The sequence below is a fragment of the Daktulosphaira vitifoliae genome, unplaced genomic scaffold (genome assembly GCF_025091365.1).
Source record: "Daktulosphaira vitifoliae isolate Bord-2020 unplaced genomic scaffold, ASM2509136v1 Scaffold_1, whole genome shotgun sequence".
NCBI lineage: Eukaryota > Metazoa > Arthropoda > Insecta > Hemiptera > Phylloxeridae > Daktulosphaira > Daktulosphaira vitifoliae.
In genome coordinates, this window is record NW_026099572.1 from 11158290 (window position 1) to 11186261 (window position 27972).

At 28.9% G+C, this 27972-nt stretch overlaps 3 protein-coding genes across 6 annotated transcripts in view; 2 read left to right on the top strand and 1 right to left on the bottom strand.

Moving 5' to 3' along the window:
* The first annotated feature begins 96 nt into the window (after window positions 1-96).
* LOC126895578 (dynein axonemal assembly factor 5) lies at window positions 97-3931 on the top strand. Of its 2 annotated transcripts, none has more exons than XM_050667598.1 (12): window positions 97-882; window positions 957-1140; window positions 1201-1346; window positions 1608-1696; window positions 1751-1894; window positions 1961-2312; window positions 2368-2529; window positions 2588-2752; window positions 2976-3130; window positions 3190-3331; window positions 3399-3584; window positions 3645-3931. In XM_050667598.1, exons 1-12 carry the CDS (start codon window positions 285-287, stop codon window positions 3785-3787), a joined length of 2466 nt encoding a protein of 821 aa, XP_050523555.1. In that variant the 5' UTR covers window positions 97-284; the 3' UTR covers window positions 3788-3931. The 2 variants fall into 2 exon arrangements, with proteins under 2 accessions (XP_050523555.1, XP_050523556.1); XM_050667599.1 differs by having other exon boundaries at window positions 98-882; window positions 3003-3130.
* Window positions 3932-6257: 2326 nt separating this feature from the next.
* On the top strand, window positions 6258-9218 carry LOC126895582 (ribosome biogenesis regulatory protein homolog). Of its 2 annotated transcripts, XM_050667606.1 has the most exons (7): window positions 6258-6340; window positions 6407-6581; window positions 6645-6897; window positions 7046-7288; window positions 8574-8705; window positions 8836-8951; window positions 9010-9218. In XM_050667606.1, exons 2-7 carry the CDS (start codon window positions 6430-6432, stop codon window positions 9140-9142), a joined length of 1029 nt encoding a protein of 342 aa, XP_050523563.1. In that variant the 5' UTR covers window positions 6258-6340; window positions 6407-6429; the 3' UTR covers window positions 9143-9218. The 2 variants fall into 2 exon arrangements, with proteins under 2 accessions (XP_050523563.1, XP_050523562.1); XM_050667605.1 differs by lacking the exon at window positions 6258-6340 and having other exon boundaries at window positions 6347-6581.
* A 3478-nt stretch (window positions 9219-12696) lies between these two features.
* The window catches only part of LOC126895580 (protein rhomboid), a 69238-nt gene continuing 53962 nt past the window's right edge, over window positions 12697-27972 (bottom strand). Inside the window, exons 1-8 of one of the 2 annotated variants that reach the window (XM_050667601.1) lie at window positions 26207-26540; window positions 19409-19521; window positions 18129-18246; window positions 15607-15776; window positions 15238-15350; window positions 15010-15110; window positions 14204-14258; window positions 12697-14129 (exon numbers count right to left, since the gene is read on the bottom strand). In XM_050667601.1, coding sequence (XP_050523558.1) covers window positions 13885-14129; window positions 14204-14258; window positions 15010-15110; window positions 15238-15350; window positions 15607-15776; window positions 18129-18246; window positions 19409-19521 — 915 coding nt within the window. In that variant the 5' untranslated portion in view covers window positions 26207-26540 and the 3' untranslated portion in view covers window positions 12697-13884. Of the gene's footprint in view, window positions 14130-14203; window positions 14259-15009; window positions 15111-15237; window positions 15351-15606; window positions 15777-18128; window positions 18247-19408; window positions 19522-26206; window positions 26541-27972 lie in introns of those variants that run through there. The other variant, XM_050667600.1, reaches the window with a different exon arrangement.

The following is a 27972-nucleotide window of genomic DNA, read 5'->3' on the forward strand; positions in this document are numbered from 1 at the left end:
ATTGTTTGGACATAATTTGTTGAACTGATTTTGATTTTGGTAACATTGTAGATTGATAACAACATAGATAAGATAAATTTTTATTTTTTCTGTGATAGTAGCAATAACTGATTACATCGATAACGTTGCTATGAACACTCATTAAATCAACATGTGACAAAAACACCAAGAGTCCTCTGTGTATTTTAATGTTTGATCGAATTTACTAGTCATTCCTTTCTATTTTTTCACAAATAAAGATTTTCTTAAATTACTACGATATCTAATTAAAAATTCTAAGCAAAATGGATGATGGTAGTGGTGATATATATAACAAGTGCTTTAAACTACTTCAAAGCGAGAACAGGAAAGTCAGAAAACAAAATCTCGAAAAAATTCAGGAACTCGTTCTTGCTGACCAAATAAATTTACAATGCCCAACTTTTTTAACTAATGTAAACGTTTATATTAACCCTTGTCTAAACGATGACTCCGAAACATGCCGTGAAACTGCTGTACAATTGATGAAAAATTTAGTTTGTAATGGATGTTGTATTGATATTTCAACAATAATACACATTATTCATAAACGTATGGCTGGCATATCAGTTATAGAAAATTCTGAAGAATTAAAACTTTTATATGTACAGTTACTTAGAGATATAATAAAACATAATGAAGTAGTAATGGAATCATATCTAGATGAAGTAGCTGGAATCCTAAAAAGAGGAATATTAGATTCATGTCCTTCTGTTAAAAAGGAGAGCTGTTTATGTAGTGCTGAATTTGCTTATACAACTAAGGAAAAATTTCATATGGTTGCAGAAACTTTGATTGAACCTATGATAAAAGCTACTAAATATCACCAATCAACTATAAGGATAACAGCTATTGAATCATTAAGTATTAGTTTTATTTTATTTATGACTTACCATTTGTTTGGTCCAATTATTCTAAGTAATATTTGTATTATGTAGATTATATTATTATGCACAGTAATGGAAAACAGGTCCCTGAAGTTTGTAATGCTCTTAGTGAGAGACTCTTTGATCAAAATACTACAGTACGGCTAACTCTTTGTCATGTTGTATCAAACTGGATGTTATTATTACCTGACAGATATTCATATTTCCCAAAACTTGTTCCTTTGATATTGTCTGCGTAAGTTTACGTTAAATTATTGTTGGGCTTGGGTATTTACATAATTTATTTAAATTTTAGACAAGTTGATGATCATAAACCAAATCGGGATGAAGCTGAAAAGTTCTGGAAAGAAATTGGCATACAATATTTAAATGAAAATGAAGAAAAACTTAAAGAAAAAATAGATTTTTTACCAGTTATAATAGATCATTATCCTCCAAATGGTTAGTTATTTTAATTTACAAATATATATTTAATTGTAATAAAAATTAGTTTCCTTAAAATAAAGATTTTTATTATTGTAATTGTATTATTATTGAAACAAAAATTAATATTAAAATTTTAAGATGAACTTTCATCTAACAAAAATTTTATCATTAATTGATAAAAATATAAGAATGATGATATTTTAAAGTAATGACAAATATATATAAATTGAATTGTGAATGATTGTAACAAATTTAAATAGTGACATTATATTTTAGTTGAAAGACCAAATTTGGGTTGTCGCATATTAGTAGCTCGAGAAGTACTGAAATTATTACCAGTTATAATCCGTGAATTGGATGATTGGGTATCATATATTTTATATTTTAAAATAATTAAATTTTAAAGTGTACATTTTCAGAAAGAAGATGTTTGCATCAAATCAGGTCAGCTTCTTTGCGTGGTAGCTTTAAATGCTGAGGGGTCCATTATACAACATTTGAATCAACTTTTAACAGCAATGGTAAAGTGCTGTCGTGAGGTTCAACATGTAGCATCACATCATGTATGCTTTAAATTCAATTGTTAATTGAATTATTACTACTATTTATAATTATAATATATATTTTAGATTAGAAAAGCAGCTGAAATTATTAGTTATTTTGTATCGCCAGATGTTTTTTTAAAATTTTTATTGCCACTAATGAATGATAATTCACATACTGGACACATGATAGTTTTAGCAGGATTAATTAGACATAATTTACCTGAACAACTATCTAAACATGTAGAACCTCTGGTTAAGTTTTTAGTTTTACCAGAAATATGTGAAAACCATGATCCATTATTTAAAAAATATTTATTGCAAGTGATCGAGTATATAATAAATATTTGCAATGAAGAATGCAAAAAATATGCTTATGAGTTATTCAAAATTTACATTACAACTCAAGCATCAGCTTTAGATGATTTTGAAAATCATTGTATGTATTAATTATATTAATTGAAAAAATATTTTAACTCATTTCTTTCCTCTAGGTATATTTAAAGAACTTGTAAATTTTTGTAGTCCAAAAACTAAGGAACAACTTTTTAAATCATTTGGAGAAAAGTTACTGAATGAGTTAAGTAATAACTGTGATGAATGGACTGTCCATTCATCTGGACGAGGTGTTCTTGATAAAATTGTTACTGATGCTGGTATTAAAATTTGTCCTTAAATAAAGAAATAAAACATTAAATATGTGATATTTTTTAGAGTACATTATAAAAAGTCATTATGAAATATATAGAAAAATTCTTGCTGTAACTCTTCAAAATTTAGAAAAGGACTCTCAGTTTATTATGAAAATGATAATTAACATCAGTACTTGTGTGGATAAAAATGTATTTGATAATAGACAACTTTGGCAAATATTGTCTGGTATTTTATTTATTTATATTAAATGATATATTTTTTATTTTAAAAGTAGGAACCAAATCTTATCTCTCTTTTCTACTTAATTTTAAATTATTTTTTTTTATCTTAACAGTTCAATATTTTAATTACATTACTTTTTCACTATTGTAATAAATTTATCTTACAATTAATTAATTTTTATTTGAAGTTAAATTATTTTAAATATAGATTATCTTCTTGACTGTAGATATTATTATATATAAAAAAATTAAAGGTGTTATATTTCCTATTCTTACTTGGAGACCTGGAAGGTGCGCTGAAACTTTGCGTGCTGCTGCAAGCTTAAGTGCTCAAAAGATAGTTTCAAAATTAACTTCCTTTAATGATGACATTTTTAAGCTGGTAATTAAATGACTAATATTTGAAAATTATCTTTGATTTTATGAAAATTATTTTCATAGAGTTTTCCAGTTTTTTTGGCACTTGCTGATGATAATCATAGTAAAACTCGAGCTTATTCATTAGACTCTTTACATGTTTTGACTATTTTTGCTAAAGAAATGAATATAATGGATGCTGACACAATTAATAATATAACTAGAGGTAAATAAAACATTTACATTTAAATTAGATTTAATGTATTTGTAATAAGAATGTTTTTTTGTGTTAGTTACTTTAACACGTTTAAACGATAATCCAGGTATTACTCGTTTCAAAGCTATTTCTTTACTCAAGGCTATTTATACCAATCCTCTTCCACCTGACTATATATTGCACTATGGAGGCCATATTGAACAACTTTATAAAACAATGATTATATTTTTAGATGATGAGGATGTGCAACAGTCAATATTTGGTAAAATAATATTAATTTTAATAAGTACTTTAAAACTAATTATAGGTTTTTGGATTTCAGATGCATTAAAAGATCTGTCTTGGATGCAACCTGATGTCCTTCTCAAACAAATAAATGTGAAAGTCTTTTCACATAAGCATTATGCAAAAAGTTTAGTTGATTTCTTGTCCGATTCAATTTGTCAAATATCACTTTCTAGTTGATTAATATATACTATATTTGTATGTGTTCTGTTCATAATAAATCTTTATTTAAATCATAGAAAGCTGTTTTTACAAAGTAATAAATTATCAATAAATTGCATAAATTAATTTTATAATTGAAAATTGATTACTTTTAAACATAAATTTATAGTTTAATTTTTATTTTATTTGTAATTGTTTAATATTCCTAATGACAAATTTTTTTTCAAATAAAAGTATTTCATCCTTCTCAGGATTGTACTTAAAGAGCATAATTTCGCCACGTACAATTTTTAAAGAAAACAGTTTGAAAAAAAAAGAAAAAAACAGAAATATTGAATAAAAAAACAGAAAGAACACGGGGAAAAAAATAGAAAATCCGTTGGTGGAAATTGAAAGAGGAAAATGAATAAGAGTTTGTCAAGACGGTAAAAGAGAGGACAGTATGTAATGTCGAAGGAGACATAAATGATGTGTAGAATAGATTTGCTAGTTGTGTTAAGAATATTGCAAAGGAGATTGTTGGTGAGAATAGGAGTAGAATGCCAAGAAATAAGGAAACCTGGTGGTGGGATGAGGACGTTCAAAAAATCATAAAAAGTAAGAAAAAGCAATTCATAGTATGGCTGAAGAGCAAAAGGAGAGAAGATTGGATGGAGTATAAACGCTTGTGCAAAGAAGCCAAGTGTACAATAAGTAACGAAGTAAGTATCGGAGGCTGTGGCATCAATGAAAAAGAATAAAGCAGTGGGACTAGATGAAGTGCTGGTAGAAGTATGGAAAATATTAAGTGGTGTTGGCATAAGGTGGTTGAAGGAACTTTTAAATAAAATCTTATTAGAAGAGAAAATTCCAAATGAATGGAGGAATAGTATTGTGGTGCCGATATTTAAAGGTAAAGGTGACATACAGGAGTGTGGAAATTATAGAGGCATAAAGCTTATGAGTCGTAGTATGAAAATTTGGGAAAAGGTAATAGATAATAAAATAAGAAATAAGACATCGATATCTAAAAACCAGTTTGGATTTATGCCTAGTAAGTCAACAATGGGGCCATTATTTTGTGTAAGGCAACTAATAGAAAAGTTTAGGGAAAAAAAGGAGAAGCTTTGTATGGTATTTATAGATTTGGAGAAAGCATATGATAGAGTCCGAGAGAGGTTTTAAAGTAGGTATTAATGAGAAAAGAAGTCCCGAAAAGGTACATTAATATAATAGAAGATATGTATGATGGCACTTGTACCAGGGTAAATTGTGTGGGAGTAGTAACAGAAGATTTTCGGGTAAGAGTTGGAGTGCATCAAGGTTCTGCTTTAAGCCCTTACTTATTTTATGTAGTGATGGATGAAATTACTAGAGAAATACAAGGAAAGGTGCCGTGGTGCATGTTTGCTGACGATATTGTGTTAATAGGAGAAAATAGGGGGGAAATTAATAAAAGGCTAGAGGTGTGGAGATCAGCTTTTGAAGAAAAGAGTTTAAGAATAAGTAGGAGTAAGACAGAGTATATAGAGTACGAGTTTGATAAAGGAGAACACGATGTAGGTGAAATAAGGAGACCATTAACAATAGGCGAGGACGTGATTGGAGAGGTGGAAAGTTTTAAGTATTTAGGATCAGTTGTGCAAAAGAGCGGTGGTATTGACGAGGATGTAAGACACAGGATTAAGTAAGTGCAAGTAATTGAAGTGGAGAGAAGCGTCTGGCGTCTTATGCGATAAAAGAATTCCAATTAGGCTGAAAGGTAAATTCTAAAAGACTGTAGTAAGACCAGCTAAGATGTATGGTTCAGAGTGTAGGGCAGTTAATAAGAAAGTAGAACAGAAAATGAGTGTAGCAGAGATGAGAATGCTTAGATGGATGAGTGGAGTGACTAAAAAAGATAGAATAAGGAACGAGCATATAAGAGGGAGTATAAGTGTAGCGTCAATCGTGGATAAGATGAGAGAAAGTAGACTTATATGGTTTGGTCATGTTATGAGGAGAGAACAATCGGAAGCTGTAAGAACAGTTATAGAAGTGAATGTTGAAGAAGAAGAGGTAGAGGAAAACCAAAAAGAGATGGAGAGATGTTATTGAATGCAATATGAGGACAGCTTATGTGAGCGTAGATGATGAGGGAGATCGTGTCAATTGGAAGTTTAGGATAAGGGTGTCCGACCCCAAATAGTTGGGATTAAGGCGAGGAAGAAGAAGAGTTTGAAAAATAAATTTTTTCTTATTAATTAATTTGAAGTGATGAAGAAGTCTTCAAGAAAGGTGAAATATTATGTTTACTCTGGGTAATTATTGGTAAAGAATAATAAATAACCCAACCATAAAATACGGGCTTTATATAAGTGATGATGTACTCATTTTATTAAATAATACTATGTAATGAGTTTGTGTAGTATATTTTTAATATTGAAATTATAATAAGAATATTAATTCCTGTAAAATAAGTTCATATAATATTTCAATTGAAATATTATTGACAATATAGGCGGTATATCTGATTAATGATAACAAAATCTAACCTAAAAGTATTTTGGTGACAAACTAAACAAAAACGTGCAATTGTTTCTATTTCTACTGGTAGGTAACTTATCTCAATCTACAATTTAACTTGATGCATAAATTTGTAATAATTTTTAATTTAAGACAAAAGCAAAAAATCAATTATAATGGAAAATATTACTGAATTATTAAATCAAAAAGCAGCAAAAGATGAAGCGTCGTTAAACAGTGTAACTGTTACAAAAGTATTAGAACCAGAAATTGATTTGGGTACATTACTGTGTTTTGACTCGAATGATTTTGACACAAAACAACTGCGGTAATTATAGTATTTATGTCAACATTTTTTAATTATATTTTTCAATGCTATAATTTTTAATAGTTCTGATCAAGAGTCATATTTAACTTATGAAACTCGCAATAATGTTCAATTATTAATCAATAAACTTTTTGAATTGCCTATGAAAACTGAAGATGGTTATATGTATGTTGACTTACCAGAACCTAGATATAATTTACCTAGAGAAAAACCATTGCCAGCACCTAAACCACTAACTAAATGGCAGAAGTTTGCTATTGAAAAAGGAATAAAAAAAACACCTAAACCAAAGAAGACTTGGGATGATATTCTGCAGGTTTTTATTTGTTCTATTTAAAAAAATTAACAAAAAATAAATATATATATATATCACTTTGGATTATGTATTATTATTATTTTTGTTATTTTTTTGAATATTTGTTGTAACTTGTTAATTTAACTAATTGTTGTAAAACATTTTTTAGAAATGGGTACCTACCTATGGTTATAAAAAAGCAGCTGCAGAAAAAGAAAAAGATTGGATTTTAGAAGTGCCTGGAAATGCTCCTGATCCTAATATTGACTTATTTGCTCAAAAAAGAGAAGCCAAAAAAGAAAGAGTTGCTAAAAATGAGTATCAAAGACTGCGAAATATTGCAGCATCACGTAAAATCAAAGTTCCTGCAGTTGGACTACCACCTCTTGAAGGAACTTTACATTCAAATCAGGTAAATATATAATTTAAAACAAATTTCAAAATAATTAATTTTATTTCAAGTTTACTCCATTAAGAACTTGCGATTAACTTGGATATTATTAAATTGATAGTACAAATAAGAGAAAGGACTTTAACCCTATAAAATTGTTGAGCATACACAAAATGATTAGAAATTACATGGACTGCCATTTTGTAAAGAAATATGTTTCTTTATATTGTGTATTACTGATCATTTGTTTTATTATTTAATTTCAAAATATCCAAGAATAAATTTTTGTAAAAAAATTGACCATTTAAAAATTAAATTAAATTTTTTCTAATTAGAGTTAAATAATAATAAATATGCTTTTAATATAGTTCAAATCTAAAAAATGTATTAAAAAAAAAATAACATAAAAGTTTAGAATTATAAATATTTAATGCGACACAAATTAATCATATACAAAACAATTACAATCTGAACACAAACTAGCTCTAACACTGCACTCTGTTACAATAATAACCACAATTAAATTTAAAAAATATTGTTGAATTAAATTTGAAAATTTCATTGTAATTTCATTACACATTACTATTTCAAAAAAACACTGTTTAAAATATATGAGCAAGTAAAAACTTTCAAGGCTATTTTTTAAATTATGCTTTGCAACAAAACTTTTTGAAATAACTAGATTGGGTAATAAAATGCATTTATGTCTACATTTTTAATAATTTTTGAATTTATTCTTAAGGAGTGCTTGTAAACCATTGTTAAAGGTAGGGCTAAATCCTCTTGCATTTTAAGCCATAATTGAAATTAATGCTAAAAGACTACAACATGCATTTTAATTGTTAATCATTAATAAGTAAAGGAATTATTTGCCTGCATAAGCTTTAAATATTTTATATTTGATTTTAAAAAGATTTTAATCCCTAATAACATATTTTAAGTACATAAAAATAATACAAGTTATCTTATAATAAAGCAATTGATAAATTTTTACAAACAACGAGAACAACTTAAATACCAATTTCATTTAATTTTTTTATTAATGACTTTTGTTTCAAAAAATTATCATATTTTGGAATAAAATATTCCATTTTTATTGTTTAAATACATTAAGTATTCACTCTTAATTATAAAATTGGCTGTAGACCTTTTCAAATTTCTACTAAATAAAATATTACATTAAAACAATAAAATAAATAGTAAAATATATATTTTACTATTCATCATTTACTGGCCCCATTTTTTATAATTTATTATAAATTATTCTTTATGATCAATTTGTAATTTTATTTTAAATTATAAATAGCTAAAAACTGCTGTTGATGTAGCAAGAATTTCAACTGCATCAGTTGGTAAATTTCAACCAAAACTGAAAAAAGAAGATTTATCAAAAAAAAAAAGTATACCTGGATTAAAAAAAGAAAAGGTTCCAGCTAAGGTGATAAAATCAATTAGCACTTAACATTATTACAGTACTCTATTATATAATAATTGAACAGATAAATAAATTACCAATAGATATTTTAATGTTAATTTAAAATATTTAAGTATATTTTATTTTTTTGTAGAGCATGAATGAAGAAAAACAGAATAGTTTACAAATTTTAGAAACCATTAATAACAAAAAACCTAAATTTAATTTAGAAAAGGCTGCTAATAAAGCAATTTATGAAGAAGAAACACAGTAAGTTACATAAAAATGTATAGATTCTGTATTGAAGTTTTAACTACATATTTTTTAGGAGATTTAGAGAAAAAAATAGTGATGATAAGAAGAAAGGTGGAAGAGGTAGAAGTAAAAGTTCATTTAAAAGACCTACTGCTAATAAAGGAAAACGTATGGGTAAACAAAAAGGTGGACGCAAACGTCGTTAAATGGAGAAAAAACATATTAAAATTAATTTTCTATTATTATGTGAAGTTTATCAATAAAGTATGAACAAAACATAAATTTTTTGTATTTTTTATTGCTATAAAAAATTACTTAATTTACCGGCAATTAAATTATATAAAAACAAGGCTTTTTTCTTTGAAAATTATTAATAAATTATTTCAATCCAATTCACTGAACTTATATTTTGACATTTTCTTTAATTAATGGACATAAAGTATCTTTTTATTGATAATTCTATATTTGAAGCGTGCAGAGGGAAAATGGAAGTTGTAAGTGGCGCCGGAACCATAGGGACAATTAATTAAGAGCAAATGTATCATTATGCCTCCCCCAATTGAATCTTAAAAAAATTATGACTAAAAATAATATTATCAGGGTTCAGGACATATTAGTTTATAAAATTTGTTTGGATCAATTCCAAGATGCCCAACTTAATAAAAATTTGTTATAACAATGTATTGTACCATAAGAACATTTTTTTCCAGAAGGAGTCACTCCATGACTAAAGCTAAAATTAAAATTTATATATTTTGATTAAGATTAAGAGAAACTAATTATAATAATTTTTAATTCAGTAAAATTTATTCTGATTAAAAAGTTTGATTTTAAATGTCCTATAAATTGAATTAGATAGTTTCAAAGTTATTGATAGGGTAATCTTATTAATTGGAGTGAATAAAAATAAGTTATAATTAATAAAAAAAATCTAACAGAAAGAAAGTAAAAAAACCCAGCACAGTGGTGACGTGGCGTAGTTGGTTCAAGTATAATGATATCTGACAGAGATTAAAATCACTATCATAAAAAACGCTTCGATGCAAATCTTTAGATAGTGTTTAGTTTTAAAAAATTGGTGGATTATTCCAAAAGCTACATGATCTGATATTTCCTTATTTATATCCTGATAAAGATAAAGTATGTCGAATAAAAGAGGGATATAAATATTATTTCTCATAAAAATTGTATTGATTTAATATATAAGATCGAGAATTTTCACACAAAAATAGCATTCCAGTAGCCATTTTCACCATGAAGACAAAATAAAGTCCGAAATTTTTTTTTCCCATAATAATGTACATTACAATAGCTTTAATTTAAAATATATATAAAAGTGTCAGACTTTCCGGAACATTTTCAAAAATTAAGTGTAAAAGTAAATTTTTTGTAAAAAAGGTGTCATTTTAAATCCCCCCCTGTGGGCAGGTAAAAAGTTAAATTTATGAAAAAATATACTAATTGGTAGGTAAAGACATCAAGCATCTATAAAAAAAAAATTATATTGATATGTTCATTTTTGAAAAAGTTATAGCAGTTTTTAGTAAAAATTTCGAATTTTTAAATTTGTAATTTTTTTAAAGGTTTCCCCCATTTACGGGGAACGAGGGAAATTTTTGAGGGTAATGTCTTTGACTAGATACGATTTGTGATCTTTTGATGTATCATCGAAAGAAATCCGTTTGGTGAGAGCTGAGAAAAAGTGGTAACAGACATAAAAAACAAAAAAATAAAAATAAACACATCTTAGTAAAAACAATATCTTCTCAGCTTCGCATCGAAGCTAATAATATGTATTATCAAGAATAAATAAAACTTTAACGGATTTTTAAAAAATAATTACTATAAATCAATAAATTAAAATTATTTAATCCACTTTTTTAATTTGGCTACCTTTATGGGTCCATATAAACATTTTAATGAATAGTCATTAAAATTCTTGTTCTTTATATAAAATAAATATAGTTAAAAAAACTAAAAAAACACGCTTTTAACTATATTTATTTTTTACTTTTTAGTTTCATGTTATGATAGTAGTTACTATCAATATCTTGGTTGTTACGGATAACGGGAAATCAGAGTTCGATTCCGGAGAGGGAGTCAGAGAAACGGCTACCACATCCAAGGAAAGCAGCAGGTGCGTAACGTGGAGGTAGTGACGAAAAATGACGATACGGAAATCATCCCTCGTAATCGGAATGAATACCTTATATTTCTTAATTAGAATAAAGCGTGTTAATATATAAATTTTAATAGTAATTAGAATATATATATATATACAAGTAAAGCGGCTTAAGTACGTAAACGTATCATGCACTAGGTATAGCCGTATTTTGTGGGCGGGCGGGTCGGACTAACGTTATACCTGAGGTATAAACGGCGGTAGGAATATATACGTAAGCCGTAATGCACGCGGATGGTATTGGTCAGTCAAAATAAAAATTTGTTTATATATATATATATAATATTGATGACAAGCACACGTGTACGTGTACGATAACCAAAAATAAATTTATACAGGAATAGTGTTGCCGTCTTGTGGTGAGCGAGGCGTGGGGTGGGGTGAATGCGTTATGACAGTCTGGTCACAAGGCCATAGACGACGGAATATGCGATAACGCGTGCCGAGTGAAAAGTTACAAACATACATACATACAGGTGAAACTAATATAAGCGTGTTAAGAATGAAATTTTTAATTATGTTAACAATATTCTTGGCTATTACTCCTTAATATTGAGATTCATCTCTAAAAAGTTTTGAGTGACTGCCTCCTTTCTTATATGGCATTTACGATTTTTTAATCAGTATTTCAGTAGTTTTTTTTTTTTACCTGAGTGAGAGGAGTAACTTGCAGAAAAATGTATAATGATAAAAATAATATAAATCGCATCTCGCCTGTAATTCATATTTGAAAATGGTAATAACTTCTGAAATACTGGTTCAGAAATTGTTATAAACTAGTTATTTTTTTAGTCATATAATGAACAAGGAGTAGATCTAAAAAGTGTTTATCTAATTATATATCAATAAATAAGTAACACTATACAAAAAATTCTCAAAAATATTATTTTAAGAGAAATTCAGTGGTAATTGATAAATCAATCACTGTGTATTCACGAAAGTGTAAATTTATTATAATTTATAAATTAATAAATACTCAAACGGAACCAATGGTTTAAAAAAATGTATAATTGGTTATTAAAATAATTTTTTGTATTTTTTTTATCTCTAAATTGAAACATGGGTCTGATAAAAAAATACTGTAAATGTGCTACTATTAATTTAAAACTAGTTAAAATAAAGCGGCACTCTGAGTATGCAATTTTGATACACATTTGAGTTCAGTCAATACCAAATCTCATTCACTATTTTAAGCACATTAAATATTTTTTTTTGTTTGAATGACTGAGTATTTTGAGAAAATAATTAAATTGTACTATTGACAGTAGCATCCACACTGACCAGGTGTTCAAAATATAAAATAACAAGGGTAGTAGAAAATGAGGTGCATAATTTAAATGTAAATAACCATTTTTTCCAAAATTATGATGTAACGTACTAAAAAAAAAAAAAAAAAAGTCTTAAATAAACCGAAATCGATTGACTAAAAAATTCCATGAGCAGGCAATTTGCTTTTTAAATTTTTGTACAACACTAAATTTTCGTGTATCATGGCCTTTTTAGTGTGATTACACGTAATGTTCAAGGGATGGAGAAGTATAAAACCCCATTGTAGTATTAAAGAATGAAACATGTATGTCAAAATATATAAATGCCGTTTTTATTTTATGTATAAGTAAACATTCTTTATTACAATATTGTATTTATTTATTTTTTGTATTTTGGTTAATAATAATAATAGTAACTATTCAATAAACAATTTATCTGGGTATTAGACATTTATATAATATAATTGTTTTATTTGAGAAAAAACAGTAGATACAACTAAGTTATCATTAATAAGACATAGAATTAAATAAATTACAGTTGATGACTAGATTTACGTAATGACAAGTATCAATATTGTATTAATAATGTATATATAAATTATTTAATTAATATTTACAGGTTTACTCTAAAATAGATGTTTATATAATAACTACATAAAATGTAAACTCAATTTTTCAACATAAATAACGTGAATATGTTTGCAAGTGTTAAATTAATTTAATTACTATAAATGTACACATTTTTATACTGTTGAGCAATTCTACTTGTTTTTTTTATAAGTTTTAAGAGGAACTATTAAAAAAATTAGTTTTAACAATTATTTATGTAGAAGTTCAATTATTTATTTATTTATTTGGAACTTATAAATAATTCTAAGATTTGAATTTTAAAAACATAATAAAAGCTCATAGTTAAACATAGATATTGGCAGTTTCTAATACATTTGAATTATAATAGTAAGATCTGAAAATTGTTTTAATATTTACACATTATAAATATTGAACATGCTTATACTACAACTAATTGTCTCAAGAAAAGTATTTATTTTGCACAAAATATTATTTAAAATAATTTTAAGTAATGGAAATAATTGTAATGATAATAACTCAATAAAAGTTTTTTATATTATTTAAGAGAAGTTCATATTTCATAATAAACTATGATATTATTCAAGAAAATGTGAGTTCCAAAAAAAAAAAAAATGTGTCGCGAGATTCATCCAAATGAAAGTAATAATAATAATAATAATAATAATAATAATTGTAAACATGGAAAAAAAATCACAGACATAATAATATAAATAAAATAATAATAATTTAAACAAAATTAGAGAAAACAGAAAAAAAAATGGACAGTATGAAGATTTACACATGGAAGAATAAATGTTAATAATAATAATCGTTTATTAATTATTATTATTAGTGAGTTCGGGCAACAATTAAAGTCGAAGCCATCTTTAACATCGTTTTAAAAACGTATGATAACTGTTATTTATTGCTAATAACCAGGATGACTTAAATTGTAGGCAACTGCGAAAAGAGTACACATGGCGTATACTCCTAATGCAAACCACCATATAAGTTGTTCGTGGAGCTTTTGTTCGAAATTCTTCAAAACCAATAGTCCTATGGTCAGGCCTGCCAAAGCACCAGCAATATGAGCCACGTAACTTACTGGAGGAGCATTAGAAGAAGGTTCAAAAGCGTAACGGCAGTATACAGCGAAACCCACATCTACACTTGCTGCATGATCAAATAAAATGAATATTAGTAAGAGTTACCTCTTGTTATTATATTATTAGTAATAAGACACTTACCGATAAAAAGAATGCCTAGTAATCGAAAAACTCCAAATTCCATGTTATTATAATTCTGTAAATCACAATAGAGAAAGTTAATATTATTAGCACATTTAATAAATGAGTAAAGCGTATTATGTATGATACTAATATTGGTAAAAATACCATTGTTTGTTGAATGAAAGTATTTCCTTAATACAATATCTAAACATACTTTAAGGGGCAGACATTAACCTGTACTACTGACACAAAATAATTTCTTAGTTACGTAAAATATTTATTTGACACGTATATTTAGGGAACTTCTCTAAAAACTTAATGGATTGCAAGAATAAATTGTATAACTTAAATAATTAATGTTTCATTTATAAAATTAAAAGTATAAATATTGTATGCAGTTAGCTTATGAATTAAAAGAAAATGATTGATAATTATTGATGGAAATCAAAGTACGAATGGTGCTCTTTAATACAATATCTTATCATTACAAAACTAGTTACAAAACGCTATGTATGGATGTTTAAAACAATTTCAAGTAAGAACGAATGCACATCAAAATGTTACCACTGACAATATTAAATAAGATAAAATGTTGATTTTGTACATAAATGATAAATTTTATTGAAAAAATTTTAATGGACTATACCTTAGAAATTTGATAGATACGGTAAATACCGTGTAGTTGGGAACAGGTAATAAACAGATGATAAATTTTGTTAACATTGTTCTATAATTCTACCCACACAAATTTAACTAATTTAACTAATCATAAAATTGGTAATTTATTTTCAATAAAATAAATAATAATAATATATAAAACTTACCAACAGTACATTGGCCAAGTGAGCGGCTAAAAGAGCGTATACACCACCAGACGCACCAACAAGATACACATTGCTATCGAATACAGATGTGCCCAAAGATCCTATTCAAGGTAAAAGAAAATACGACATGATAATTTTTATTGTAACAACTTGACTCACTATGAATATTTATGGTGAGCAAGTTTTTAATTATGAATTAATTCATAATTGATTAATTATGAATAATACCTGCAAGTACGCCCGCCATATAAACAACGCCTATGCGAAGGGAGCCATGTACCATTTCTAACGGAAGCCCCACGAGAAGCTGAACACTTAGGTTGAATATCAAATGAACCCATCTGAAATATTAAAAACAGTAAATTAAAAAAAAATTGTTACTATGACAATTATTTAATGAATTGATAAAAATTCTTTCAAACGGTGTATTTTACTTAAATCATTAAATTGTAAAATAATATACATAAAATGCCACTTAAAATATTAAGATTAAAAATAAGTTTAATGTCTTTAAAGTTCTTAAACATTTATTTTGCACGTAAAAGTCTTTTACATTTAATAATATATTTAACAGAGAAATTGAAGCGTGTTACTTACCCAACATGAAGGAACATGTATAACATAAATCTCCATAACTGTTGTCTTTTATCTGGCCTATAGATGAACACACTGTCCATTGGTACTGGAGCTGCAACTGATGCCCATATGTCGTTCGGCGCTGGTGTCGAACCCAATGTTAATGAATAATAATATAAATAAGTTCCCAACTAGAAAATAAAAATACTAAAATTAGTATACTATATTAATAAAAAAATAATTGTTTTTAATTAAATTCCTCCTAAAATATTTCTCACCGGGCCTATTTAAGTAAACGGTCAATTGCTACCGGCGGGAATATTTAGGGGCGGAAAAACGGGGGTACACAATTAAAGTTCTCTTTTTTTTAATGATAGGTGTTAAGAAATCCTTAGCTAACTTTAATTTTTAACAATATTAGAGAGGCAATTTTCGTAAATATAGGTTAGGTCTATATGAAAAAACAATTTTGTTCTTTATTGTTGGTTCTTCTTTTTTCAAGTTAATAATATTGCAAATTTTTATTAATAAAATTATGCGTGGCATCAATTAGTTGAATAATTTTAAGTATCATGATAAACAAATAAATACGTAAAAAATTGCTCTTTCAATCTATAAAATTGACCCGAGACCTTTAAACTTTCACACGAAATATCTACATCAAATGTAGATATGAACAATGATAATAAACAAGATTAATAGTTTAGTTTTCAAAATAATTTTTTAGGCAAATTATATTTGAATTTATAATCTAGATATTAGATAGCTGCCCTGCGTAAGAACTATTTTTTATATAATAATTCAAATAATAAACAAAATTAGTCAGAAACTAAATTATTGTTGCAAAATAATTTTTCGAGTAGAAGTAATCAATATATTTTTTAACATAAAAATAGAAGTTATCCGTAGGTATACTTTGCGAGTACACAGGAAACATGAAATAAGAAACGATCTTACAATTTTTAAATATAGTTTTGTATTTTTCCATCAAGTTTCCGGTATTACATACGACTAACACACACGACTCAGCGTTACGCTCAATGTGATAGAAGACACCGCAGGTTGAAGACATACGACACATTGTTTGTGTCCTGGACACGTGCGTCCGGTAAAATAAAAATAGTGTAAAAAATTCATTGTTACAACAAACTTCTAACGCCATGGAAGTTATAATCTTTGAGTGAAAAACATTACTCTTAGTTCATTACAAAAAAGCGTATCAAGTTTGTCAGCCAAAAAGGGTAATATGCTTTTTACTTAAAAATGGAAATGTTTACTATGCATTCGGAGAAATCCCAAACAGGAAAACAACGAACGGCAAATGTCCCTTCCCTCTGTGCCTCATAACATTCGTTTGATTTACACAGACGTTTCGATTTCCGGCATTAAGTTACCAGTATATATGTTATATACACTGTAGTAAACCATACGAAATGTATTACATCCCATTTCTGCAGCGGTATTTTTACGACATAATAATAATGTGTAAGTACTAAAATAGATATCGTGTACACTTCAATAATGCTGGTCATAATGACAATATGTCATGGGATTTGGTGAATGTAAGTAAAAAGAGAGAGAACTAACATAAATCTATAAAGGTTTATTATTACTACACACCAATAGGTTTGAACCAAGACAGTACTTTATTAATTTTTGACGACTCTTTAAATTGAATTTGACTATCTATTTTACGAATAGTCTTAGGGCTATTTCAGGAAATAAATCATTTTATTTAATAAATTAAGACTACTGATTTACAAAACTAATCTGATCACATTTTATGCCTCAAAATTCTCCATTACACATAATTAACGAAGTAAAATAAATACGAATTTAATCGTTTACAACTTTTCCGTTATAAAATTAAATTACAAAAACAATTGAATTTCTCCAGTTAATAAAAAAATTCATAATTGAGTAAAAACGCACGTGAATACGTTTATTCGGGTAGATATTGGCATGCAATTAGGGATGAGGTGGTGTTCTGAAGTATATGCCAGTCAGACACACGCTGTATGCCGTGTTGCAAACGTACGCCTGAAAGAAATTAATCATCCGAAAAATTCAAAGGGATATTATTTTTTTCATTTTTAGAGGTTTAAGTAAGGGATAAGGTTGAGACAGACAGCTGTAAACGGTTAATGGTTTCCTGAAAATAGGAAATAGTCTCTCTGTAGCGACTCCCGCTTAGCCCCAGAGGGTATATAATTTAACTCGCGTTTGACATCTGTTACAATTTCTTATTTTTCCTTTCTTTTTTTATTCCGCACACTTTTACTCTCAACTCGGGTCACGTGCCACATGTTATTTGGCGTTCGAGTATACCAATAGTACCTATGTGTATAAAGTGTATAATTATTCAACTAATGATGGCAGTTGGTTATTTATTGCACTACCTCGACTACCATCACCACTTTTCGGGAAATACACTAATACCTAACTATGCATTTAAGAGATCCTTAGCTATATACCGACTTATTTTTCTTATTTTAAAAATGATTTTCATTTTGCATATTTCACTAAGCGCTGATAAAACTCACTTCAAAAATCGTTATCAGGAGAATAAACAGAGGTGGTGGACAGCATCGATAGTTGTCCGCGTAGTATTTTCGATCTCTTTCGTCCGTTAAGAACTCCTCTGCTACTAAACGTACCATTCTGCAAAAAATAAAATATATATATTTATATATTAAATATATAAAATAAGAACTAATATATAGATTTGTGTAAAACTGTTTTAAAAATAGTAAGAAAGTGGGAGAGAGTATTAATGTTCTTATCACAATGTTACCACGCGAATAGATCATCGGTGACACATCATGGAGAAACTCAGAAAAAAGTTCTAACAAAATACACAAGTTTCAACGGAATTAAATGAGAAAAATGCTTGTAGTTATCGATTGGCGGTCTGAAGGGTTATCAAAAAGACCGCATTTGGAACTTTGAACTTTTGTGAAGTTCAAATTTGAAATTAAACGGCTCTTAAGCGTGACCCTACATCCATATTAACATTAGGTCACGGCTGTTTTACAAATTAGTAACGCTATGGGGATTATTTTAGTAAAGCCTTTATTTCATTGATTATGAATTTCATTATCTGACGCGTGAAATACCTAATTAAGTATAATAACTAGCGTTGAGCAAAAATATTGATAGCACTATACGATATTTATATCGGGACAGAAATTCGACACCGATATCAAAATTTAATGATTTCATAAATCGTATTATTAGAATTGTTATAATTATAAATATTTTTTTAACGAATTTTGAAATTTGATGTCACTATAGCAATATATTTTACTGATCTTATAAAAAAATTTCAATTGTTTATATAAAATTATATCTATGAATAGTTCACTAGCTTAACATCTGTACTACAATAAAGTAGTACAATATTTACTAATCTTAATATAAAACAATTATGTCAGTTATTATATATAAATTATTTATCAGTACAACCCTTGTTGGTTAAAAATATAAGTTATCGGTAGTCAGAATTTTTTTTTTTTTAATTCGAGCTTTTCTCTTTTTTAAAATAAAAAATTTGATCTATTTTTAGTGAAAATTTTGACTGCACTACATGTTTTAATACACCGTACAATTATAAAATAGACTAAACACTTGGGTATATTAAAGCAACTAATTAACATATCCAATGGTGTTAGAAGTAACCTTTTTATTAACAAGTCACGTTAATGTTAGAAAAATACCTAAATAACATACGGGATTTTTTGCCAATGGTAAAACGATCTGTTTCCATTCAGAACTTTGAAGACAACGCGATAAGAATAAATAATTTTGTAATATAACAACTCACTTTTGTTGTAGGGTAGGTTCTTTTAGTAATATATGAAAATCGTTTTCACTGTTAACTTCTTTGTCTCTGTGATGAATGGCACATTTAAAGCTTCTCCTCCGCTTTCCGGTCATCTGTAATACGAAATATTTGTTCATTAACAAAAATAGTTTCATTGGGTTTTGGTTGCTTATATTTTATTGTTATCAGGGATGCCTATTGAAAGTACAGTTATTTTAATTTTAAAAGTGTAAAATAATCAATTATTTTCTCAATAAACGACGTAGATCCAAAAAGTATTGTCTCTTTGTAGGTTAGTGATATAACGAAACTTACTGGTCAAATTGAACGTAATTGATTAGATAACCGTAAAATAATTTCATTTAATTATTGAAATAAATAAATGTACCAAGTTAATATACAAATTTATACATATTTGTGCGTATAAATATTCATTATTAGTAACGTGACACGATATTTATCAGTCTGAAAATAACATAGTATATCGTGAAATAAGCCATTTTATTATAATAATTTCCAATTTTAATAACGCAATTATTTTTCTGCCGATTAAAGATAAAATAAAATTCTTGGAATGCCATAACTCTATAATTATACGGTTAAATAGAGTGCTATGCAAGAAGCCAATAGTGTATGTTGATCACGTGCATGAAATTAAATCAAAGGCAACCATGGTTTGTTTATTACACATCTTATTATTCAAACGGTTTTCTCCTTAATGTAGACACAAGTATTAGATCATTTTTCCATATTATTCTAGAACCTAGAACATCTCTAATATGCGGTCGCTTTTCAGTTTTTTTTTATCATTAATATTAACAATTCACAGTGAATAAAAAAAAACTGTTTCGGTACGATTGTTGTGTCCGTTGCACACGACATAATAATATTAAATACACACACGGCTAGTAAACCATGGTGCGCATATAAAATGAGGTAGAAGATAGATCGGCAAAAATATATACACATACAAATGATAAAAAACCGACCGAAAAACGTCGAGTGCGTGTCTGTATTTTTAGGACACTTATTATTCTTGGGATTCTCCAGATAAATTACGACTGTCGGGTTATGCGCACAAGTATTCCAAGTTAGTCACCAAGAATTTACGGATATAGGTACGTCACTGTGATAATATTCTTAAACATGTCACTAGTGTACGATGGTCGATAGCATAAAAAAAAAGCTAGAAGATTGTTTTAAAAATATTCTGGGGGGAGGGGGAAAGACTTGTACCGAATGAAACAAATGTCGCGCGTAATGACACGAGTACAGATGGACTAAAGTAACATTGTAAAGGTATATACAGATGTCAGAAAAATCAACAAACTCTCCTAAATCTTCTCAATGTTTTGTATTTGTTTTTCACCAGAGTGAGGCACATACAACCGGATGCGAGTTATTTATTTATTTTGGAGCGACCACTGCCGATTTTATACGTTCTGTGTGCACATTGCTGTTATTACGACGACGATTTCCCGTCGTAGAAAATTAAATTTCAAGTTCTCGGGTCTACGATTTTGAATGTATCGTTTTAATTACTGAACCCAATCAACCACGGTCGATTGGCAAACGAATGAACACACAAAGCGATCCTGTGGGAAAATCTCATTGATGGAAAACGAAATTTCTAATAATCGTTAAGGTAATTGTGCTTGTAGCGCCGAATTGTCGATTCCGCCTCTCAGTCACAGGTCGATGTCACGGACGGTCACGTACATCTCCTACTGTAACTACTACTGTTCGCACCGTACGAATATCTATCCGCAACGTCCAAGTCACTCTGATGTGCGTTACCACTACTGTACGTTTAATTTGGGATTTTTTTTTTTTTGTTCATTCAATTATTATTGTTATTACTCACTCGATCGATTACAGAAGCAGATAGTCGTTAATTAACGTCCCACAACAACTATTGTACAATGTATTCCTAAATCGTAATTTGTCACGGACACTATTGGTGTACCCACTGCAATAGAGACGGTAGAAAGAAAAAAAATACAAAACAACAATAACATTACTAAGCTTCTTGGTGCGGTTTGCGAAGCAAATTGGTCTGCTACGGGTTGTGGTCTGACGAGTAAATACCACTATCTAACATTTAAGATCCTAAAACAGGAACTGAAAATACTAAATGCCAATGTCTGAGTAAGCCCTCCACAAATCATTGGCAAACCCGTAGAAAGAAATCGGAAAAATCGACAAATATTTTTGACAATTTTCGAATTTCTCTAATTTGTAAATGTTCAACGAAGGATTAAAAATACAATCCGTGCTCGATAAAATGTACTTTTTACAAGAGGACTCTGAAAGAAATATTAAAAAAAAAAAAAAAAAAGGTGAAATAAAGTTGATAAAGAAATCAAAAGTGTCTTGTAGTTGGCGTATATCTGATATACGTGAAATCTAACACAAGTGTAATGCAAATTACCAATGATCAATAGTCACAGTGTAATCACACATCGATTGAAACGGCGACACCGCGGCTGAGCCGCGCGTCCCGTTGCGTCTCCGCCGCCACCGATCCCCATTTGTGTTTTCGAACCCGCTGCCGCACCGTGTGTGGCGCCGGTCGGCGCTTCCCCGCTGCTGCCGCCGCCGCCACCATCGTAGTGACGTCCAACACAGTCACACGCGTTATTTATTCTTCTGGAACTGTACATAGTTATTGGTTACAGCTATAGGTAGTGTTAGTATATCATCATCAGCATCTTAATCGCGGTGCGATGTGCGTCCACTCAATACGTACCCGGAGTGTTCATTTTCCATGTATCTTCATTACACCTCTCCCTATTTTTTTTACATTTACTATTATCATTATTTCTTTTATGCGTTATTGTTGTTTGTTGTCGCCGTAGTCGTTTGATTACTATTATTCTTCTTCTATTACCCCAATGTCGTAACAAACGGACGGTCATCAACGGCGGACACTGCGGGAGGTGTGCGCTTTACGCCGCCGTGGCTCGTGCGTTTCATATAACCACCACTGCACCTAGTGCCGCCCACGCTTCTAGGCGGCATACAGACGACGGTGGATATTATATTGTTATTATATGCATCGCCTCTAACGGCCGCCGTCGGTCGTCCTACGACGTCTGCCCACTTAACAACAATACATGGCCGCCGACTTATTTAAGTATCTATAAACATACACTGTTGTGGTGTATGTTTCGCGCGTGTGTCTAGCCTGCCCCTCGATTGATGCGAAGGCGTATTTCCCACGGTTGAACTTGTCCGCCGCCGCCGCCGCGGCTGCTGATGGTGCAGCAGCATTGGACTGCAGAAGCACCACAGCGTCAAGCCGATGTCCACGGGATTCCCTCGTACAACGAACAGATAGTGCTGCCACGACTGCGGTGACGCATAGAGCGCGGTCAACAACACTTTAATCATTTCATATAGTTCGCCAGTTATTTTTATTTGTTTTCATTCAACTGGTAATCAATTCAATGCTCTAAACAACGACATTCACCTTATTGAAAGTTATGTGCATTAGTATAATTAAAAAAAAATTATCTCAATTCTATATTATAATGATGATTTTACGGTTACTTGATTTTCAATAATAGTACTTTTTCAGATAGACATAATTTATGTACTTTGTATATTGCTTATTTAAATTATTTAAATTTATTAAAAGATAAATAAACCAGACTAGTTATTCGATAAAAATTATAATTTTAAACGTACTATATTAAAATAAAATAATTATTTTTATACGGTTAATAATGATTAAGTTATACGAAACAATATTAACTTGTATAAACATCCAATTTTTTATCTCAAGTATCTAGAAACAAGACTGTTTAACATCACAACACGAATAAAAAAATTATGCAAAAAAAAAAAAATGTTTTAATACGTGACGGAGTATTATTGCACTTATACTATTTCAAATTGATGTACATTTTTGTAATAACATTCACAAAATTAACAACTTGTCGAGTGTGTTTGAATTTCATTTTTTACAAATTCATTTATACTAACCATGTTGCTTTACAACAATTTCCATAGATATTTCTATTTCAGATTCTTGCTTGAGCAAACGTTTTATGCCAATATTTGAGCACGGATCCATTAAAAAATTCTTTTAGTTTCTCTTATTAGCGCCTTCTAACTAATTAACGCTTTCGACAAATACTAAACTATTGTGCGTTTAAGGATGGGTCATCTAGCACACTTTGCATTAAAAACAGCAAATCAAACATAAATAATATATTTCGATTTAAGTGTAAATATTAAAATGATTTCATGATCAGAGGGCAAACTGGTATACTAAATAGAAAACCCGTGACACGAATGAATAATCAATAATAATAATAATGATATAGTTTGTCACATTTTAAAAGCTTTTTACAGATATACGGTTTTAAAACGGTATCTCGTCATTGAACGCCATTACGGTATATTGTTAACAGATAATATGTAAATTATGTGGTGTCATTCTGGAATTCAAGAGGTTTTAGCCACTAGAACTCACCGGGGTGAGCGAATTTAAACTATTTACGCACACGGATCACGAAAAATTCAAGTTCAGGTCTTTAAAAGCCGTTAAGTATATATTTTACAAAATAATATCTCCGCGTCAGTATTTTATGCTGACCGCAGACGTTTCTCAATCGTTTTTTACTTAACATAGTAAAGATTAGCTTTTATACGATAAACACGACGTGATGGATTAATTGGGTCTATTAACTACTTTACTATTAATAAAAAAAATCTGTGGGTAAAATGAAAAACACTTATGCGTTTTACAGCGGATCCATTTTTCGATGGACCACCGACCATGCATTCGCGTTACATAGGCTGCAGAAGCTCTCTAAAAAAAAAACACCAACACACACACACAAGTAATCGATCACCTTTTCGAGACCGACCCCTTTCAGGTCAATCGTCGATTAGACATCTTTATTGGCCGTTCACGTGTACTCAATGTTGTAGTTTATTAACTGAATCGATTAACGTGTCCGAGATTTTAATGGTTATTTGTGTGTCTGTTATTATGCACACTTAACAATCGATATAATATTTTAATTATTTTTTGTACGTATAATCATATCCTTCTATGTGTGCCTAACTATAAAAGCCCAGAGTGTTGACAATATTATTGTGATGCGCCGGTTTTTGCCTAGTAAATAATGGAATTTTTTTTTAATTTCTCGACTTGGTCGGTCTATCAATCATGTGGTACTATAGATTATCAATATTACTCACGAGTACCAATAACCTAACTGGTGCATCGTTTGGCCATCGTTAAAATTTCCTATTACTTAGTATTCGAAACGCACTACACACGATATTATTATTGTTATTATTATTATTATTATTATTACTAGTATTGATTTTGTGCCGGTTGCGTGTCAACAAACATTTCCAACCTATAGGTGCTCAAGACTTATTTAATCCCGCTAGTCTTATGACTAATTAAATATTTGTCGATGAGAGTATACGAAAAATAATTTGAAGTAGTCATAATTATAGTCAATGTAAGGATACAACATTAATTATCATTAGTTTAAGTTAAATTTTGATTAGGAAGCCACGATGATTTAACCATTTATATAATTATTTAAACTGTTTTTATGACAACAAATTTTTTCAACGCAAATACTTAGAGATCTATCTGATGTCATCCGTGTTTTGTGATAACAATCATTTTTACATGGCGTTATTTAAAAAACGTATGTTCTACCTTAAAAAAAATTAATTATTTTCACTCGTAGCAATCTTCATCCCTTATAAAACAACATAAACGTCCGTGCCGCCGGTATTTATTATTACTATCACACACACCGTTCTATAAATGGCTGTCGTTCGATTTATATAGAGCCGTGTATAGTAAATAGCATTGCTTGTGTCTACTTTGAAAGCACAATGATAAATATTTTTACGTTGTGCAAACAATTTTAACTATTGTGGGGTGAAAAACACGCATGTCCTACACGCAGAGGAAGTTTTTTCTTAAATATTGTAGGAATCCCAGAGCAAATAGTAATTGTTTCAAGAATTAAAAATTTCACAAGTTATCGGAGCAAAACTAAATTTAAAATTCTATTTTATTTTTCAGAATAATTTATTGACATTATTTTTCGCCTACTCATAATAAAAGAGCATACAAAAGTCATGTATAATAGGACCGGTTACTATTTAAAAATTAAGAGTTGACGGGCTGCTACTTGTTGGTACACACGTGATATATGAAAAAATAAAAATTGCGGAGTAAAAATAGATTTTATTCATTAATAAAACTATAATTATTTAAAACAGTTTATTGAGTCTGACATTGTCCACTGATAACATTGAAATCGTTGATATTAGTATAAATTTAGACGTGAAAATAAACTGTCTTCAAATTTTATGACTTGATAAATAACACCGCTTATCAATATTATTGAATAGTGTAAAATTATATGTGACACAGTGATGTAAAACTTCCTATTTAAATAAACGATTCCATTCTACGCGACTATTATCAAATAATAAATTGATAAAACTTCAACTACGTTAATATTTTTTCAAATAACTAAACTTAAAATTACATTAAGTATCACAAGAAATCCAATTCGCCAATAGTTTATATTCCTATTTATATTTTGAAATTACAAATAACAAAAAAAAAAAAGGTAACCGACTGAAGTCAAAAATCACAAGACTCATTTCAAATAACTTCATCGATTATTTACTACTGTGCTAATGAACATTTATTTTTTCTTCAAAAAATGTCTTATGGCTTATCGTAAATTGTAAATGTAAATTGATTATAAATTTTTTTTATTATGATTATTTTTGAAAACTCACCTTCGAGTAAACTAAAGTATTTCATTGTAATACAAATCTCCGGTACTGAGATCATTGATAAGGTAGTAATACATAAGTCTTTTAAATAATACATAACTAAAAACAATAAATAATCACAAAAAAAACACTTTTTTTAATAAAAACTAAATTTAAAGAATTCACTACGGTTGAAATTTTTTTTTTTAATATTATTGTTAAAAAACCGTTTTTTTATCATTTAACTCACACTCAATTAAACAACATATACACTTATGAACGTAGAGAGATAACGTGCAACTAACGATGTTGCCGGTGAACGATCGTCGCGACGACTGGATAAATTTGAAGGGGCCGACGTAGTGGAAAAATCGGTCCGCCTTTTCACCAACCCCAAACCGTCTTATCCGCTTTCCCCTCTCTTTCATTGTACTCCCCTACTCCTCACTAGTGGCTTCCTATTCCTGGCTGACGGTAGAGATTCACGGTAAACTCAGGGCGATCACAGCGAAACTATCGAGCTAGCCGTTAAAATAATACGAGTATTAGGAAAAGGGCGCACTGGAAAAATATTATGTAACAACGACTAACGGGTGTTAATGAAATTTTAGCATCTCAAATGTTGTATTATTATACTGGGAAATTTGTAAGTAATTATTGAATAAATTTAATAATACGATATCAAAGTGTAATTATACTTTTGATAACAAAAAAAATATATAACTGTGAAATAATCAATAATGTCGAAAAATGAATTAAGAAAAAATACAACAATATGTATGATACAATTATTTGATTGATAAATAGTAAAAGTAACGTTGGGTTTATCACAATAAAATCGTCGAGGTTAATTTTAAATGAGGTTTTGCTTAAGGATAAAATAACTATTATTGGATAAACACAAGCATTTTATTTTTTTTATTACAAAAAAATATCACACAATTTTAATGAACTGACCGACATAGAATTGAATTTGCATTATTAAGCTTTTAAATTTTTTTGCGATAACATTGAAGCAAATAATTTTGTTGTAAAATAAAATTTTACTACCCGAGGACGGACTAGCCCACTGTGTTAACGTAGTACTAGGCCAGTGATTATTTTACTTATGACCAAAGGTGCCGCAGGCACAATTATTAACAATTTAATTAATATTTTCATATTGTACAACTAATAGTTACAAAAACATATTTATAATGAGTCCATAGAGGGATAATTGGTGAAATGTTTAGAGTGGATAGAATAATTTAAGTTAATTACATTATTTTAACGACAAAACATTTAAGGGTTTATAACATGTGGACTTCCATTACTGGCCTAAATTATTAAATTATCTCAAATTATTAATTTAATGACCAAAAAAATAAATCATTTCCTGCGTCGTACATATATGTCGTAAACATAGCCATGCCAAATTTTTTTCTAACACAGTTGGCCGATACCCTTCAGTCCGCCACTAATAGTACTAAAAATTCAAGGTTTTTAGTAATTTTTTTATGATTTCACCAACTTAAATCACGTTTAGTAAACTATTACTTAAGTAAAATTTAATTGTGTAAAAATTTCAATTCTCACTTAAAATATTTTTTGTATGGGCAACGCAAAATATTTCCTTAACTCTATAAACATTTACCTATGTTGTTCTTTATTAAGAATCGAGAATAATAAAAAAATATATATACATATATAACGGTTTCTGACTTGATAAGATAAGTTACTTGTATATATTTACTCAGTTCACAGTTATTAAATATTTATTACAACAGCATAATAAGCGCAAGTACTCACAA

What these genes read in the sequence shown, in the direction of transcription:
- LOC126895578 (XM_050667598.1), top strand. Translation starts at nt 285, where the DNA reads ATGGATGATGGTAGTGGTGATATATATAACAAGTGCTTTAAACTACTT. An exon ending in ACTTTGGCAAATATTGTCTG is followed by an intron (nt 2,753 to 2,975) that starts GTATTTTATTTA and finishes TCTTGACTGTAG; the next exon opens with ATATTATTATATATAAAAAA. An exon ending in ATGATGACATTTTTAAGCTG is followed by an intron (nt 3,131 to 3,189) that starts GTAATTAAATGA and finishes TTATTTTCATAG; the next exon opens with AGTTTTCCAGTTTTTTTGGC.
- LOC126895582 (XM_050667606.1), top strand. Translation starts at nt 6,430, where the DNA reads ATGGAAAATATTACTGAATTATTAAATCAAAAAGCAGCAAAAGATGAA. An exon ending in TTTGACACAAAACAACTGCG is followed by an intron (nt 6,582 to 6,644) that starts GTAATTATAGTA and finishes AATTTTTAATAG; the next exon opens with TTCTGATCAAGAGTCATATT. An exon ending in ATTTATGAAGAAGAAACACA is followed by an intron (nt 8,952 to 9,009) that starts GTAAGTTACATA and finishes CATATTTTTTAG; the next exon opens with GAGATTTAGAGAAAAAAATA.